Source organism: Canis aureus, chromosome 16 (genome assembly GCF_053574225.1).
Source record: "Canis aureus isolate CA01 chromosome 16, VMU_Caureus_v.1.0, whole genome shotgun sequence".
Lineage (NCBI taxonomy): Eukaryota > Metazoa > Chordata > Mammalia > Carnivora > Canidae > Canis > Canis aureus.
Genome location: NC_135626.1, coordinates 19,406,322 through 19,424,745, shown reverse-complemented (window position 1 = coordinate 19,424,745; position 18,424 = coordinate 19,406,322). Strand labels below are relative to the sequence as shown.

Sequence of the window (18,424 nt, the reverse complement as noted above, 5' to 3'; positions counted from 1 at the left end):
AGTCTGCTTCTGCTTCTCTTTCTCCTTCTGCCTCTGTCTCTCTCTCAAATAAATAAATAAAATCTTTTTTTTAAACAGTGTAGGAATATTTAAAATCAAATGTAACAATATTGCTGGCTAAATTCACACTATCTTACTGACAGCTTTTATATTAAATGTCCCAAACTTGAGGTGCCATATATTTGCTACAAATTATTTTTTTTATTTGCTACAAATTAAATGATAAAGCAAGAAAAATCAATTGTAGACATCCATGTTATACTACATAAGGATGCACTCAGTACATGTCAATGAATGCTACACTAAGGCATGTATATCATCAGCCAAGGTACGTTTGGGGGGGGAATATCCAGAGACCAATCTCCCTTATTTAGTGAAAACACAATAGTCCATAAGCTGTAAAGACAATGTGTAAATCTTACATTTAAATACTTTCAGATTTTTCAAAGCGCTTTGCATTCATTATCCTAGCAGAGTACTGCAAAACATTTCCTTATGTAGAGACTTACCACTAAAAGTAAGTGACAAATCCAAGACCACAAAGGTAGTTTTAATCAGATCTGAAACTTGATTCAAAAAATATGTTAGCTCTGTGGGAAGAAATATAAATAGGCAGAAGTTCCTCAAAGCTATCTCTCATAAAAAAAAAAAAAAAAAAAAAAAAAAAACTTTGTGGTTAAAATATCATTTAACTTATAAGATCTAGGTTATTATAAACACTACATTAAAATTCACTTATTTCCATTTAAAAGCCAAAATCACCACTCCCTTTAGCCAATCAACCTTTTTTTTTTTTTTTTTTTTTTTTGGCCAATCAATCTTTCAACCAGGAATCATATACAAAACATTCCATTAATGACATACTATATGCTCCTAACTATGCTGGACCCTGGAGTCACTTTATGAGAATTCTAACAGAGACTTCTTGCTTTTTAGAAAGTTTACACTCTATTTGACAAAAAGAGAAGAGCAAATATTAAGCTGTGTTCAACCAACCCTCCTGAGGGGAGAAACCCCAGGTGACAAGCGCACCAAGAAGTGAGACAGCAATGAGTTTAATCCGGAAAGACCTCATGGGGAAAATGAAGCTTGAGCTGCACATTGAAGGACAGACAGGAATTTTAAAAGCACAAAGGAGGAACGAAAGCATGCAGGCAAGGGCTGCCGTCAACAAAAGCTGAGAGGCAGGAATAAGCATGATGTATACAGAAGAGTGAGCCAACCTGTCTGGGACATAGGTACATGCTGAGGCATAATGAGAAATAGTTTGGTAAATTAAGTGGAGTCAGCTCCCAATGGACTGTTATGGCATGGGAGAGGCTGTTAAAATATTAAAATCATTGAATATTTAAACTAGATAGAGAACCTTAGAGATTTTCTAGTTGATTCTTTTCCGATAGATGAGGAAAATCTAGGATCCAGAGAGATCTAATGGCTAGCATAAAGATAGAAGTAGTAAATAGAAAAATAAAACTCAGACTCCAGTCAGGAACCCCAGTTCAGTAATAGGCAGCATAGTATGACAGAGAAAGCAAATCTGTTCAAGGATCAAGGAGCACATCAATATATAAGGATCTGCAAGCATACACACTGTGTATGGTATTCCAGAAGTAATAGAGTACTATAGAATACTACCGCCGAGAAAAACCACTATGTTTTGCCAGAAGGAATCACTTTCAAGAAAGCAACAATCCAAAAGGAAAGCAGTGGCAGAAGCTAGTTTTCAGCTATAAAGGAACTGGGTGGATAAACAGTAGAGGCAGCAGGTATCTGGCAACAAAAAGAAAAAAAGAATGATCCACTGAGAGAAAGCTACAGGACCAAGTAAATGTTTGAGAAAAGAAATCTTAGTAAGTTTGAAAGCAAAAAGGAAGGCACTCACATAAAGAAAAATTAAGTAAGATGCTAGACAAGGTAGGAGGAATGAGGGAGCACAGAGAACTAATTGAGGACCCGTGGAAAGAAATTCTTTTTAAAAATACAAGTTCCAGGGGTGCCTAGGTGGGACTCAGTCAGTTAAATATCTGCCTTCGGTCATGATCCTGGGGTCCTGGGATTGAACTCCACCTGGGCTTCTTGCCCAGCAGAGAGCCTGTTTCTCCTGCTCTCTCTACCCCTTCCCCCACCATTTGTGCTCTTTTTCAAGCTCGAATAAATAAAATCTTAAAAAATAATAACTAAAAATGAGTTCCAGAATAAAGAACAAGCCTTTTTTTCCTCACCAAAAGAGTGTTCATATTCAACTACTTTTAAGGCCCTATAAAAATGACAGAACAAGGCTAGGCTAGGAGATTTTTTTCTTAGTCCAAAACAGCTTCAAAGTTTTATAAATCTATTTAGCCATTAACATGTGGTTTATAACCCCAAAGATACTTGCCAATCATTTTTTTTTAAAGATTCATTTATTTATGAGAGGAAAAAGCACATGTGTATGTGCACATGAGAGGGGCAGCAGGAGGGGCAGGACAGAGAGAGAGAGAATCTTCAAGCAGACTCCCAATGAATATGGAACCAGACATGGGGCTCAATCCCAGGACCCTGAGATAATGACCTGAGCCAAAATCAAGAGTCAGAGCTTAACTGGCACCCAGGCATCCCTTGCCGATCATTTTATACTGCATGCATTTTTTTTTTAAGATTTTATTTATTTATTCATGAGAGACAGAGAAAGAGAGAGGCAGAGACATAGGCAGAGAGAGAAGCAGGCTCAACGCAAGACTCAATCCCAAGACCCCAGGATCACAACCTGAACTGAAGCAGATACTCAATCACTAAGCCACCCAGACGCCCTTACTGCGTGCATTTTATACCACATATTCAAAGGACATTCCAATTAGCATTCAGTGTACAATAACTAATATGCTATCATTTCAAATCAAAAGTCAGACTTTATTCTCTAATATGTTCTTCAAAATGGGAGGAGGTATTATATACTCTTTTAACTTGATCAGGCATGGAAAATGCTTAAATGAATGTATTTATGATAAATCATTTGGAGATACTTTTTCAATTTCCTAAGGGAAAAAAAAGAAACTTCAAATAACCACAGCTTTCTTGTATGCCCTTTCAGAAACAAAGTTCTACTGGGGTGCCTGGGTGGCTCATTCAGTTGAGTGTCTGACTCTTGATTTCACCTCAGGAAATGATCTCAGGATGGTAAGAACAAGCCCCGAGTCAGGCTCCACACTCAGCACCCAGTCTGCTTGAGATTCTCTCCCTCTCCTCTGTCCCCTCCCCAGCTCTCATTTGCTCTCTCAAAAAATAAGTAAATCTTAAAAAGAGAGCAAGTGAGAGAAACAAAGTCCCACAGAACTAGCTCTGGGCACACACAGCTAGGTGGGGCATGTAAAAAGGTTTTCTCTAATTCATTAAGAAACCTAATAGGCCACAATTTAGAGTTACACACCTAAATTTGCCAACTTCAATTCAGAAACTTACTATTCAGCATCATAAAGGTAGGTTAAGGAGAAGCAGATCTAACTAATACATTCATTCAGCTTTCTGGCCTTCCACCTTTTCAACTGCCATCTCCCTAATCTAGGAGATAATTATTTTTTAAATTGGTTAAGAACTATTCACCTTAGGCCATAAATACTACATTTAGGTGCAATACTAGCAGGTTACAGCAATTTCACTTTACTCACTTGGAAATAAGGACTAAAAATCAAAACATCAAGATGGAATATTACCGCTTCTTTTAACTGGGTCTACACTTCTTTTAACTGGGTCTACACTTCTTTTAACTGGGTCTACAGCATCAAGTTGCCAAGCAATACCCATCAGAGTACAAAACATTATCAGTAGTAGCTTGCAATGCATTTCTGCTTTAATCACCATAAATATTAGAAGGCCAACCAAAACATCAATTCAGTCATAAACAGTTGTTATTTTAGACTTGCACATGCTTTCTGGCTCAACATACACGTGTCTTAGCTGTAATAAAAAGCATCCTGAATCCCTCTAGACCCAGTGAAACAAAGTATAGAAAATATATCCAAAATTTAAAACTTTAAAAATAGCTAAAACATTTAAGACTCTTATACAAATACCCCTCACTACACGTAGAGCTTTTTTTCCCCTCAATATAAATGTAAACTCTTCCCTCTTAACTATACTTAATGGGTTATTAAAACAAATTCTATGAGATACTTTCCAGAAAAAAATATCCTGATTGTGCAGCAGGATATGTTTCATACTGAGGCTCTTGTTATTAGGTCTGCCATATGACCTTGGAAAGTCATTTAATATTTCTGTGCCTCAGTTTTCTCACTTTCCAACCTCAAGCTAAACTCTAATTTGAATCTAACATTTATTACTTCAATAGTAAGTTAAGGTATATAGATAAGTACCTTATATTAAACAGTGAAAACCCTTATACTTTTGTATTGCAAAGTCAGGGGGCTCTAACCTTGTAAGAGAAAAATGTGAGGAATAATTTGCTCTATCTATCTTTCTCTTAATTACAACATAAGGAATATATGTTTTCAAAAATGCTTCCGTTTAAAACTCTACTGTTCTTAATTTTTAACAGATGGTGGCAAGTTTGATCCCACAATATTCATAACAAGGCAAACAATAAGGCCTGAGGTCTTTTAACACTTGAGACAAAAAGAAGGAAATATTTACTTGTGTTACTGGGCATATAATCAACATCATTCTTCTTTCAAAATTTAGAAGACTATCTTTTTTGTACGTGGCAGATAATAAGCCTAGAGATCAACAGGTTAGAAGAAATAAAGTTCAAAATTAACTGAGGGAAAAAAATATTCAATAAAAAAATCAGAGAATAGCAATGGTGTGACTCCTTCAAATTCCTGCATCCAGATTATGCCGTCCACAAGCTTCAGCTTTGGGGTTCTTACATGTGCCTTTTAAATTCTTTTTCAAGATTACACAGAGAAAGTCTTTTCTATCAAGTTTTTAATCTAATGCCCTATCAATAACACAAGCCAATATATGCAGTAACATTTTACTTCCTCAGATTAGTAGTACACTTGGCTTAGATGCCTTTTGGTCTGGAAACAGAAGGATGGGCGTAACAACTTCTGCACGCCCCTGACAGTTGTGTAATTCTATTTTATCTATGTCTTTTCTTCTCCAATTTCTTTTTAATCCTGCTCTCTATTCCCAAATATCTTTCAGGTAGGTCAGAAACACTATGACTCCTGTAAGGAAATGTTTGTGGATCCGATAAAAGTGGAGCCCTCCTCCCTGCTCCATTCAGCTCCCACGATTGTATCCAGTAAACAAAATAGATTGATTCAATCTTAAACAGTTCCTCATCACAGGAAGCCCAAGGGTAGAGCTGCAGCTGCAAAAAGCATCCCTTTAAGCCATCCCCAACTACCTACAACAACACAAACTAATTCCCACTGACAAAAGGCTTCGTGTGCATTCGTTCTGATCCGCCCCAGGATTCAGTGTGTGAAGCTCAGGCAATAAAAAGGCACCTCCCCAAGCTATGAAACTTTTTTTTTCCCACCCCAAATATTCTCAATGAAAGTTCTCTTGTCAACCAAGAGGTGAGAGTTGAAAACAACAACAAAATACTAGGAGAATTATTGGTTCCAGGACCACATCCCAGCTGTCCTTGCTCTCTGTTGTCAGGGACTCGAATGCAGTTTCCCACTTTTCCTCTCACCCTTCTCCCTTCACTCCCCAAGATTCTCACTCAAGAGAGCCATATTTACATTCTCAGACCGCTGGCAAAATAAAGGGGAAGACTGCAATTATCAAGGAAGGAAAAAAAAAAAAAGGGAAAGATATCTCGGAAGCAAAAGGGAAACGAGAACCACGGTTTCTACTACAACGGCAAAGTAAACGCCAGTCTGGTCTCATCAGTATATGGGGGGGGGGGGGGGGACGCCCATACGGGGTACCAAAAAGATGTGCGGTATGCACTTGGAGCTCTCGGGGTAGGCAGAGACAGGGGAGCAGAAAGTAAGAAGACCTGTGCTTTCCCTGCTCTCCTCTACTCTTCCCCGTCCAAGAGAGGAAGCTGAAGGAACTGGGGGAGGGGCGGGATGTTATCGTTCTCCTCCGGGGGGTATACAAGGCAAGCCTGGGGGTTCCTTCCGTTACTCACCCCCACTTCGGAGGTCCACTGAGGTAAGGAGAACCCCTAGACGTTACCACCTCCGTTCAAAAAAAAAAGAAAAAAAGTAAGGGGGAGGAATGATTAAATCCAGATGGAGAGCCCCTGAAAGCGCCCCCAGGTCACTCATCCTCATTAGCCAGCGGAAGGGCTGGGATAAAGGGGATGGAGGGTCGGAGGGTCGGAGGGGTGGTCAGGGAAAAGGCCCCACCCCCCGACTTCGGAGGGAAGGGGAGTCCGAGCTACCAGCCGTCCCCTCCTTCCCGCACCTCCCCCCGAGGCCACCCCCTCCGGTTCCCCCCTTCCCTTCCCTTCCTTTCCCTTCCCTTCCCTTCCTCCCGAGCCCCCGGCAGCCGCGGGGGAGGCGGCTGCTCCTTCCTCCCCTCACCCACTCCGCCCCCACCCCGCCCCCACCCCGCTCCCACCTCCCGCCCGCCACGGGCCCGTTACCTGCTCGTCGAAGCGGCTGACCACGGCCTGGACCCATTCCACCGGCCTGTGCGCGGCCATGTCCTCCCCGCGGCCGGGGGGCGGCGGAGGGACCGGCCGGCCGGCGCCCAGGGCCGGGAAGAGGGCGGGGAGCGGGGGCCGAGGTGAGGGCAGAGGCGAGGAGAGGGTCTGAGCAGTGCGGGCTCCCGACGTTCCCACGGGGGTGGGGATGGGGGGCCTGCGCCCAGCCGGGAGGGGGACTGGGGAGGGGGGCGTTGGCGAGGAGGCAGGGGGAAGGGGGGCGGGGGAGGGGGACCCGGGGAGGGGAGGGGGCCTCTTGGTCGCTCTCCCCACTAGCGCCGTCTCCCCTCAGCCATCACAGTCCGAGACGCCGCCATGACACCCCACCGGAAGTGGGATCCTTTCCACGGCCCGGGGAGAGGGAGAGCGAGCGAGCGAGCTAGAGATTGAGAGCGCGGCTGGGAAAGGGGAGGGGGAAGCGAGAGGGAAGGGGGCCTGCCGCGCATGCGCCCGCGCCGGCCGGTTTCATTAATGAAAAAGCGAGTCCTCCTGGAGGTGACGTCACCTAACTCCTCCGGGCCCGGCGGCGCGCGTCCCTCTTCGCCGCCGGGCTCACCTACACTCTGGCTCCGGGTTCACCCAGCGGGAGTCCGAGCCGACCCGGGAGCATCCGCTCGCATCCCGGCTGCCGCAGGAGGCTCCCCCTCCCCCGCCGGGCCTCCGGGTTTGGATTGCTCCCCCGGTGGGAAGTCAGAGCGCCGGAGGGCTAGCGTTTTCTCCCAGCGCGCAAATCTCTGCTGCTGATCTGGGGAAACTTGGGCAGAGTCCCTCTCTGCCTTACGCTCTCACAAAAAATAAAGCACACAGCCCCAGGTTTCCAGGTCCTTCGTAGCTAGTATAAACTGTTGGCAAACGTGGAAAAGTGAGGCCAAGAGAGATTCAATGATTGTTTTGTTTTGTTTTGTTTTCAACGGTCCCTTAAGTCCCAGTGCTGGACCCGATGGCAAAGTGCTCAGATTCTGAAATGCAGTCCGGACTTCCTCTGTTGAACTGACAGGCACCCAAGTTAATAAAACTTCTGCACGGTTGATGATAGATGCAAGTTGCACCATCCTCAGTAATCCCCTAAGGGCTTCCCATACGATATTGATTCAACATTCATCATCTTATTTAAATCTTTAAGCCTTTCCAATAGGTTATTACTCTCATCTAACTGATGAGGCTGGGTCACACGAGGTTCTGAGATTCGCCTGAAGTCGCAGCGTTGGTAGGTAGCAGAGTCCGGATGCAAACCCAGGTGGTTTGACTCCAAAGACAATAGGACATCAGCTGCGGCTCTCCAGAAACAAAGGCTTTCACTATGGCCCTAAAAACACAGTTGAAATGATTTCATATGAAATAGGTCACGAAATTGGTTTTCCAGGAAGAGGATTACATCCAAAACAATGATCTATCAATATTGGACATGAACTTTGGAATGAGCTATCTTTATCTTCCTCAATACACTTTACCTAGGGTAATCTTAAAATGAGCTTACACATTCTGAGCACACACTAATTAGCCAGTTAGGCCACATGGAATGATACCAATTGGGTGACAAGGCAGAGCAAAACTAGTATTTTACATTTACCACAAAAAAATCCTCTAAGCCAGTATTCCATGCACAGAGAGAGAGAGAGAGAGAGATCCAGGAGACAAGTTTGCAATCTTTGCTAGCTGGTTATTGTCCAAAAACACAAATTAATATTTCATTCCACTAGAACAAGAGGATAAGTCGTTCTACAGTCCATTCTTTAAGGATGCAACATGAATACCAACTAATTTATTTTAGAGGATGTCAAATGAGGGTGAAAATGTTGAAGGATAAACATTAAATGAATATTCATCTATGCCTTTCCCAGCTAAGACCCCAGAAAATGCTCTCCCTCATACCTCCAGAGAGGATCCCAATGCCTCTGCTTCACTGCTAAACCTCCAGGCCCACAATTTTCCTTTCCTTTTCTCATGCTTCCTCTGAAAGTTCCTAATTGCTTTCTTGTTGCCATGGCTCTTTGTCTGTCTATTCCCCTCATCTTAGCTAGCCTGGATGCAAATGTCTAAGCCCTCAGCTCCCTTGGCTCCAGTGGCATTCCATTCCTGAGGTCCCTTTGTGCTTTTCTTTCCTTTCCTCTGGTTCCCCTGACTCCCCATTCCTCTCTAACTCTAGGGTAAGAACACTCAAACTTCAAGCCTTGGCCCTCTGCTGTTCTTGCTTTACTCAGGCTCCAGCCAACATTAATTCACTAATTCATCCTAATCTGCACTTCCTGTCCTGTTGCCCCCACTGACTGCCAAGCCTCTCATAACACTTGGAGTGTTAACACTAGAATTCACTCCCACTTCCTCTCCAAAAAAAATTCATTCAGTTCCGCTGAACTAATATTAAGCACCCAAGCACCTATTAGATATACCATGCACCGTGTCAGGCAGTGCATAGTACAGCAGGAATTCAAAACAAAAATGCCAAAGAGGGTAATGCATAGAGACTGTGGTGAACTAAGGGGCACATTCCCCTTGCCCCACCCAGTTAAAGGGGCAGCTATCACTCAGCTTCATTCAATTACTGCCATGCAGGAATATTGACACAGTGTTGCTAGATCTTCCTGTTACTCAATAGAAGGTGGAAATCTGAACTTAGATATAAACTCTTCCAATTTTTACATAGTGGCAGCCAATTCACATTTTTTAAAACATTGTGTGGCCAAACAAAATACATTTGATATCTGAATTTAGCCCACAGAGCACTAGTTTGACTAGCTCTTCGGTCTAGTGGAAAGACATGGCTTCAGGGTAGAACAGAATTAGATTGTGTCCTAACATCCCAGCTCTGCCCTGTCCATCACAAGAGCATTCAGGGGGACTACTAGTGTTTGGCATAGTTTTAAAATTTAGCACTCTTGTCAACTATACTTAGATTTTAAAAACAGTAAAAGTAAAACAAATGCATCACTCTCCGTTGTCCTCTGTCTTTTGGTCACACAGCAGTCTCTGAGGCCAATTTTGTCTTCAGGTGTCTTGTTCCAGGAGCATTCCCTCCACTCTACCCATTCCCCGCACCCCTAGGACCCCAAGGAGGGCTGGGCACCCCAGAACTAAGGCACCCATTTCCCTAGCTGCTGGGAAAATTAGTGGCCAACAGTTCTCCTTTGAATCCCTTTCCAGAAACTGCCCTTAGCAAAAGACCTACCACCTGCCAGGTCACACCAGCCTCAGGAGAAGCTGCACAAATGGCTGGAAGACGCAAGCCTCAGGTAGGACCACCCTGCAGCACTCCAGAGCACTCATAAGAGATCAACTCCCAGGTGGTCAGATAAGCCCTGTGCTGTGACTGCATTTATACAACTTCTCTTTCTACTCCATCCTACTCCTTTAGTTCTTCACAGTGTCCATCCCAAGGGTATTACCTAATAAATTTCCTGCTTGGAAATCTCCATTTTGGAGTTGGTTTTCCAGAGAATCTAAACTAAACCAATTAGTCCCATGAGTGTGATCTGATCCAGTGGAGCTGAATCATCTGCTAGCCAGCTGGCAGTAAGGCCCCAGGTGAAGCCCTTGATAGGCCCTGGCATGCTATAGCTATACAACTGTTAAAACTGTCAGCAGTGGGTGGGACGCCTGGGTAGCTCAGCAGGTGAGCATCTGCCTTCAGCTCATGGCATGATCCCAGGATCCTGGGATTGAGTCCCCCATCAGTCTCGCTGCAAGGAGCCTGCCTCTCAGGGAGAGAGAGTGGGTTAAAAAAAAAAAAAAAAAAAGGAGCCTGCCTCTCCCTCTTTGTCTTTGCCTTTCTGTGTGTGTGTCTCTCATGAATAGGTAAATTAAAAACCAAAAAAGAAAAAAAAAAAACTGTCAGTAGTGGGGATGGGATGGATGGGATATAATACCCGTGTGAGAATGCATGGGTAGATGTAATCTATGAGGCACTTTTTTAAAATATGGGAGAGATAGAAATTTAAGAATTGTAAGATTGGATAGCTATTGATGGGGTAAGACAATGAAAAGTTGTAGGTGGTTAACCAATGAAAGGCCAAAGCTAGAGTGCCTCCTTGAGAATATATGAGGGCAAGAGACATAAAATGCTGAGGATCAGGCCCAGAATTTTTTTTTTTTTAAGATTTTATTTATTCATGAGAGAGAGAGAGAGAAAGGCAGAGACACAGGCAGAGGGAGAAGTAGGCTCCATGCAGGGAGCCCGACGTGGGACTTGATCCCGGGACTCCAGGATCACACCCTGGGCTGAAGGCGGCGCTAAACCGATGAGCCACCCGGGGATCCCCCAGGCCCAGAATTTAATGATAAGACTAGAAGAACTCCAAACAGGTTGAATTCTCAGCCCTGGCAAGTCTTCCATGTTAAGGTCAGTGCCATAGTTAGAAAGAAATGGTATCTTGCACTTTGGGGCATCTGGGTTGACACACTTAAAAACCTTAAGACCCCATATCACCTGAACATGCAGGCGTGTAGAAGTGCCCCACTCCCCCTTGCTTGAAATGTAAAAGTATCTACCTTACAAGGCAACATACATCCTCCTTAGGATCTACTTGGCCCTTTCCTTTTGTCTACCAGACCAATAACTGAAATCATGTCACAAAATAACCCCACTATGCAGATGTTGGACCTGCCAAAGGAGATGAGGCACTATGATGGAGGAGCTTAAAGAGCTAAATAACATGTATATACCTGCAGAAGCCTAGAGCCTAGGCGCAGGATTGGTCCCCAGGTACTAAACTGGGAAAGGAGGACAGAGGAGGAGAACATAAGGCTAGACAAAGTAGAGTTTTGTTTTTTGGGGTTTTTAAAAATATTTTATTTAAATTCAATTTTCCAAAATATAGTATAACATCCAGTGCTTATCTCATCATGTGTCCTCCTTAATGCCTGTCACCCAGTTACCCCCTCCTCCTCCTCACCTCCCCTTCTGCAGCCCTTCATTTGTTTTCCAGAGTCAGAAATCTCTCATGTTTTGTCTTCCTCTCTAATTTTTCACCACTCAGTTCCCCCCCTTCTCTTATGGTTCCTTTCACTAGTTCTTATATTCCATATATGAGTGAAACCATATGATCATTGTCTTTCTCTGACTGACTCCCTTCACTCAGCATAATATCCTCCAGTTCCATCCATGTCGAGGCAAATGGTAGGTATTTATCCTTTCTGATGGCTGAGTAATATTCCACTGTATATATGTGCCACATCTTCTGAAATGTTTTTCTTTTTAAAATTTTTTTTTTGTTTAAATTCAATTTTCCAGGATGCCTGGGTGGCTTAGTGGTTGAGCATCTGCCTTTGGCTCAGGGTGATCCCAAGATTCGGGATCAAATCCCACATCGGGCTCCCTGCAAGGAGCCTGCTTCTCCCTCTGCCTATCTCTGCCTCTCTCTCTGTCTGCATCTGTCATGAATAAATAAATAAAATCTTGAAAAAAAAATTCAACTTTCCAACATATAGTATAACACTCAGTGCTAATCCCATCAAGTGCCCTCCTTAGTGCCTATCACCCAGTTACCATATCCCCCCACCTGCCTCCCCTTCTGCAACCTTTGTTTCCCAGAGTTAGGAGTCTCGCATGGTTTGTCTTCCTCTCTAATTTTTCCCACTCAGTTTCCCTCTTTTCCCTTATAATCCCTTTCACTATTTCTTGTATTATTATTTTTTTAAGATTTTACTTATTTATTCATGAGAGACACAGAGAGAAAGAGAGGCAGAGACACAGGCAGAGGGAGAAGCAGGTTCCATGCAGGGAATCCGACGTGGGACTCAATCCCGGGTCTCCAGGATCACACCCCGGGCTGGAGGTGGTGCTAAAGCGCTGAGCCACCCGGGCTGCCCTCCTTTTCACTATTTCTTATATTCCACATATGAGTGAAACCATATGATGATTGTCCTTCTCCAACTGACTTATTTCACTTAGCATAATACCCTCCAGTTCCATCCATGTCAAAGCAAATGATAGGCATTTGTCCTTTCTGATGGCTGAGTAATATTCCATTGTGTATATATACCACATCTTCTTTATACATTCATCTGTCGAAGGACATCATGGCTCCTTCCAGTTTGGCTATTGTGGACATTGCTATGAACATTGGGGTGCAGATGTCCCGGCGTTTCACTACATCAGTATCTTTGGAGTAAATACCCAGTAGTACAATTGCTGGGTTATAGGGCAGATCTATTTTTAACTTCTTGAAGAAACTCCACACTGTTTTCCAGAGTGGCTGTACCAGTTTGCATTCCCACCAACAGTGCAAGAGGGTTCCGCTTTCTCCACATCCTCTCCAACATTTGTTGTTTCCTGTCTTGTTAATTTTAGCCATTCTCACTGGTGTGAGGTGGTATCTCATTGTGGTTTTGATTAGTATTTCCCTGATGGCAAATGATATGGAAAAAGTAGAGTTTATTGGTATGAGCATGTCCCTGTACTACGGTATTTACATCCTAGCAGGCCCCCAGGGAAATAATGCTAATAGGTCACTAAGAGGTTTCCAGGAAGCTTAGCAAAAGCAATGGCCCACACTAGGTAAAACAGAAAAGACCAGAACCATCATAGCAGGGAATAGAAGAAGGGAGCAAAAAACTCAGAAAAGTAAACAAGCTAGAGTGGACATACCATGTACATCCCACCAGCTGACTACATTGTGCCCTTTGGCATAAGCAATAAGGAGTGTGCTAGTGGAAGAGACGTCAGTACCACTGAGCTTCTCAGTGGTGGCTCCCCTCAAAACCAGGGCTAGTGGCAGATGATACTATTACAGAGCTAGGCTCCCTGATAGTAGTAGGCTTGGTAGGATCTTGAAGAAATAGAGACCAGTGGGCAACCAACAGAAGCAAGATTAAGCAGCATTGTCATGATTGGCACGATTAGAGTGGCAACCTAGAGGATGTGACCCACAGAGAGCTACAGAGATATTTAATAGGATACCATGTACTGAAGGAAACAGACATGGGCGGCCAGCAAGGTTCAATGAGTACACCTTTTAAAACTCAAGGATGGATGAAGAAGAGGCTGAGGGAACTTGCCCCAATGAGAAGCCACAGTACCTTGCCTAATTTCTGGACCTTAGCCAGTTTTCAGACCCAGAACCTGATAACTAAAGAAGACTGTGTTCCCAGCAAGAATATAGAAAAATGAGTCGTCTGGTCTTTCCTGAATGCATAAATAGAAAAGACATACTTGGTAGTTGGCAAAAGCCTCACATTTGTCCCTTGGCCTATGGGATAAGTACCATCATAGTGGAGAAGGCCAAGTGAAAGCCTCTGAAACTAACCCCCCGAACCTAGCCAAGACTAAACTTTTCAAAATTTGTATCCCCTAGGAGAATGCAGAGATAAGAGTGCATGTCCAGAGTGGCCACAGTGGCAAGGGTAGAGACTATGTAGTGAGGCGAACAGCATGGGCCCCTACTTACCAAGGCTGATCTAGCCACTGATGCCACCAAGTAACCAACCTGCCAGCAACAGACACCAAAAGTAAGTTCCTAATATGACACCATCCCTTGGGAAACTAACTGGACTGTTGATGCCAAAATGACTTCTATGCTTGAAGGAACAATGATTTGTCTGGACTGGGATAGACACATTCAGGGTATGAGTTTGCTCTTCCTGCCCACAGAATTTTGTTGTTGTTTTTAGCCAGCACCACTTCTAAGGACCTAACGAATGTTTGATCCACTGACACAAGATCCTAGCATTGGACCAAAGAAATCTCCTTAAAGTGAAACAGGTGTGCAGTGGGCACATGACCATGAAATCTATTGGTCCTATAGTATACCATACTAGCCAGGAACTGCTGGTCCAATAGGGTGATGGAATGGCCATTTGAAGCCACAACCAAGGCCCAGCTTAGAGAGAATGAGGCATCATCCTCCAGGATGAAGAATGCACCCTAGCAAGTGACAATTCTTTGATACTGTGTCCCCAGTAGGTAGAATTCATGGATCTTGGAAAGGAGTGACCCTGGCTAACATTATCCCCTGTGACTCACTAGGGGAATTTGTGTTTCTCATCCCCACAACTCTGGGCTCTGCAGGTCTAAAGGTCCTGGTTCCCAAAGGGGGAACACTACCAATAGGGACACAATAGTCCCACTAAACTTTGAACTATGGCTGCCTCCCAGTCACTTTGGGCTGCTCATACTAAGAGACCAGCAGGCAAGGAAAGGGGTCAGCATCTCATCAGGGATAGTTAACCCCAATTGTCAGGAAGAGGTAGAGCTATTACACAATGGGAAGCAAAGAAGAGTATGTTTGGGGATCCATAGGGGCATCTCGATTCTCCTTTGTTCAATTATGATGATAAATGGACAAGTACTATAACAGCCACATTTGAAAAAGGTATGGTGATGAGGGCCTTAGGCCCTCTCAAGGATGTGGATTTCGATCAACCTACCACAAAAGCCACTGAGAGTAGCAGAGATGCCCCCTTCGGGTCAGGGGAATCTACAAAAGGTAGTGAAGGGAGATGATCAATGGAGGACTATAATCCTACTAACCTTACCCATGTACATTTCCCCAGAGAAAGGGACAACCAGAATCTTGTAAGAACTGTTCACAGAAGAAAAAAAAAAAAAAAGAACTCACAGAACTTCTTATATGAAGAAAGTGGATCTGAGCAGTCCAAAGGTAGGACAATAGTGGCCACCAACGTGTCCACTTCAGGCCTCAAACCCTCATTTCCCACCCTCCCCCTGCCGCTGGGAGTGTTAAAAGCTGATGGCTGTCCGAGACCTTCTGCAGAAATTGGCATCAGTTTGAAGAGAACCACCTCATCCAAGGTCATACCTGTTCCCCAAGAGAGCCCACTTTCATTCTAGGAGACTCCCCCTTTCTGTAGGACTCTGAAATGGTTGGCCTCAAGATGGGATTATTCCAAAGGGTCTTCTCAGCTCCAAAGCTCTTTGTGGGATTGGCTGAAGTCTTTTGTTGAAACTATGTCTTTGACTTCTTCTAGCTGAACCAGAGTTCTTGTTTCCTGCCCAGGTGTTAATCCTGAAAGCACTTCACAATGAACTTCGTGGGCACAACTCTCCATCTGAGAGTCAGTTTCCACCTAGGACATCCCAGTTCAACTGACAATACCACCTCTTAATAGCTAGTGACCTTGGCAAGTAAATTCCCAGCTGCAAGCCTCACTTTCCCATTAAGTGGGACAATAGAAATACCTGGCTGTCATGAAAGTTAAACAAAATAATACTTGCAAGGGACTTGGAGAAGCATATGGCATCCAGTAGGTGTTTCCCAGCTGGGAGGAGGAACAGCCAAAAAGCTGGAATAGAAAAGATTCAGTGTGACTCCTGAAAGAAATGAACAGCAATGGAAAGAGAGGGAAGTTTGCATGTGTTAGAGAAGGTTCAGAGAGCACTTTGGTGGACAGAGATATTACACACACCACCATCTTTCTTTCCTTTCTCCTCCAATTTTGTTCTGAGGGAACAATGACTTTTTTTCTTAAGATTTTATTTATTTATTCATGAGAGACAGAGAGAGGCAGAGACACAGGCAGAGGGAGAAGCAGGCACCCTGCAAGGAGCCTATGCAGGACTGGATCCCAGGACCTCAGGATCACGACCTGAGCAGAAGGCAGACACTCAACCACCAAGCCAAGCAGGCATCCCACAATGTGTCCACTTTAAATAAAATAAAAAATACTCAACTTCTCAGACTCTTTCTGCTGAAGTTGGCCAGTTGATGCAATTCTGCCAATGAGATCTAAGCAGAACTACTAGATGGAGTTTCAAAAAAAAAGACCCTATTGTTTTCCTGATTTAAAAAAGAGAGAGAGACTCAGCTGGCAAGCATGATGGAGCTTTTGTCATTTGCTTTTCATTTTTCTGTCTCTCCACTGAGAACACAGATTCAAGATGAAGCAGCCATTTTGCAAAAGATAGAAGCTAAAGACAACTGAGGTCCCTGCCACTCCTGAGAGCAGGGAGCCCTGGCCTGAGCCCCCTGGAGTTCCGGCTCCATGAGGAAAAGGAAAGGCCATTTTGTTATACATGTGCATACAGGGCTCAGTGCCATGTGGCTGAATGCACCCCGAAGAGAGTAGAGAGAGAAAGGGGGGGGAGGTCAGCAACAGACCTAGAGGAGCAGAAGCACAGGTGACTTTCCCAAGTGTGACTATGAGTTGCATATGGCATAACATCCATAGGAATTACCTTCATTTTTAATTGCGAGGTTCTCTCTCTGAATGCATTATTACCTACAAACTAGGCCACATGAAGCCAAGACTTATTTGGGTTATTTATCATTATGTAAGTCTTTGGGGCATCTCAGTGGCTCAGTGGGTTAAGTGGCTGCCTTTGCTCTGCTCATGATCCCCGTCCCTGGGATCCAGCCACAAGTAGGGCTCCCTGCTCAGAAAGGAACTTGCTTCTCCCTCTCCCTCTGTGGCTCCCCCTGCTTGTGCTCCTACTCTCTCAAATAAAATCTTAAGAAAATAAGTCTGTCATTTAAGTTATAGTATTATTAGAACTATTATAATGAAATACTGAAATAGGAACACATGTAACAGGTCGGGGGAGAATGAGGGATGGACACAGACTCTATCATGCCTCCACTCTTTTTATCTGAGCCCAAAATAATTTGTCTATCCTTTATTTTTTTTTTAAGATTTTATTTATTTATTCACGAGAGCCATAGAGAGAGAGAGGGGCAGAGACACAGGCAGAGGGAGAAGCAGGCTCCATGCAGAAAGCCCGGTGTGGGACTAGACCCTGGGTCTCCAGGATCAGGCCCTGGACTGAAGGCAGCACTAAACCACTGAGCCACCCGGGGCCGCCCTGTCTATCCTTTAAAGCCCACTTTGGGGGATTCCTGGGTGGCGCAGCGGTTTGGCGCCTGCCTTTGGCCCAGGGCATGATCCTGGAGACCCGGGATCGAATCCCACGTCGGGCTCCCGGTGCATGGAGCCTGCTTCTCTCTCTGCCTGTGTCTCTGCCTCTCTCTCTCTCTCTGTGTGTGTGACTATCATAAATAAATAAAAATTTAAAAAATAATAAAGCCCACTTTGGCCAGATAGAAAAAGACAAATACTGCATGGTATCACTCACATGTGGAAAAAAAAAAAAAAAAAAACCTCAAACTCATAGAAATAAATGGTGGTTGCCAGAGGTTGAGGGATGGGGGGAATGCAGGGAGATGTTGGTCAAAGGGTACAAACTCTCAGTTTTAGGCTGAATGAGTTCTGGGGATCTAAGTCACAGCATGGTGACTGCGGTTAATAATACTGTTTTGTATACTTGAAATTTGCCAAAAGAGTAGATCTTATGCATCTCACCAAAAAAGAAAAAAAAAAAAGTTTGTGAGGTGATAGATGTGTTAATCAACTTGATTGCAGTAATCATTCCACTATATATCTATCAAATCATCACATTGTATACTTAAAATATATTACAGTTTTGTTTGTCAATTATACCTGAATAAAGCTGAGGTGAGAGAAGCCTACTGTACCCTCCCATGGCTGACCTTGCCCTGGCCACACCAGTCCTTATGCCCCTTTAAAGTACTCATGGTGGGGCACCTGGCTCAGTTGCAAGAGCATGCGACTCTTGATATTGGAGTCATGAGTTTGAGCCCTACATTAGGTGCAGAGATTACTAAAAATAAATAAATAAACTTAAAAAAAAATCATGGTCATCTTGTCTTCGTTTCAGGTGTGCTAGGCTTTTAGCTCCTAGCAATACCCAGCCACTGGGGAACTATAATAAATTTGTTTGCATGATTAATCAAAGGGGAGCAGCTGGAAACAATTAATTACTGGCTAATTGTTATCAACTGCCTAGGTAACAAATGTTACTTACTATGAGGACTACATGAGTGTTCTGGTTTAGTCATTAAAAGATGAGTT

General features: G+C 43.9%; 1 protein-coding gene and 1 long non-coding RNA gene across 11 annotated transcripts in view; one reads left to right on the top strand and one right to left on the bottom strand.

Annotated features, from left to right (window-relative positions):
- Positions 1–6,960, bottom strand: part of NF1 (neurofibromin 1) — a 273,767-nt gene extending 266,807 nt beyond the window's left edge. For 3 of the 10 annotated variants that reach the window (XM_077852076.1, XM_077852080.1, XM_077852078.1), the window contains exon 1: positions 6,545–6,958. In XM_077852076.1, coding sequence (XP_077708202.1) covers positions 6,545–6,604 — 60 coding nt within the window. In that variant the 5' untranslated portion in view covers positions 6,605–6,958. Of the gene's footprint in view, positions 1–6,085; positions 6,136–6,544 lie in introns of all 10 variants that reach the window. The other 7 variants (XM_077852079.1, XM_077852081.1, XM_077852083.1 and 4 more) reach the window with 4 other exon arrangements.
- On the top strand, positions 5,970–17,688 carry LOC144286070 (uncharacterized). Its single transcript, XR_013354166.1, has 4 exons — positions 5,970–6,108; positions 9,746–9,834; positions 13,894–14,047; positions 15,092–17,688. It is a non-coding gene; the product is annotated as an uncharacterized LOC144286070 (long non-coding RNA).
- The last annotated feature ends 736 nt before the right edge of the window (positions 17,689–18,424 follow it).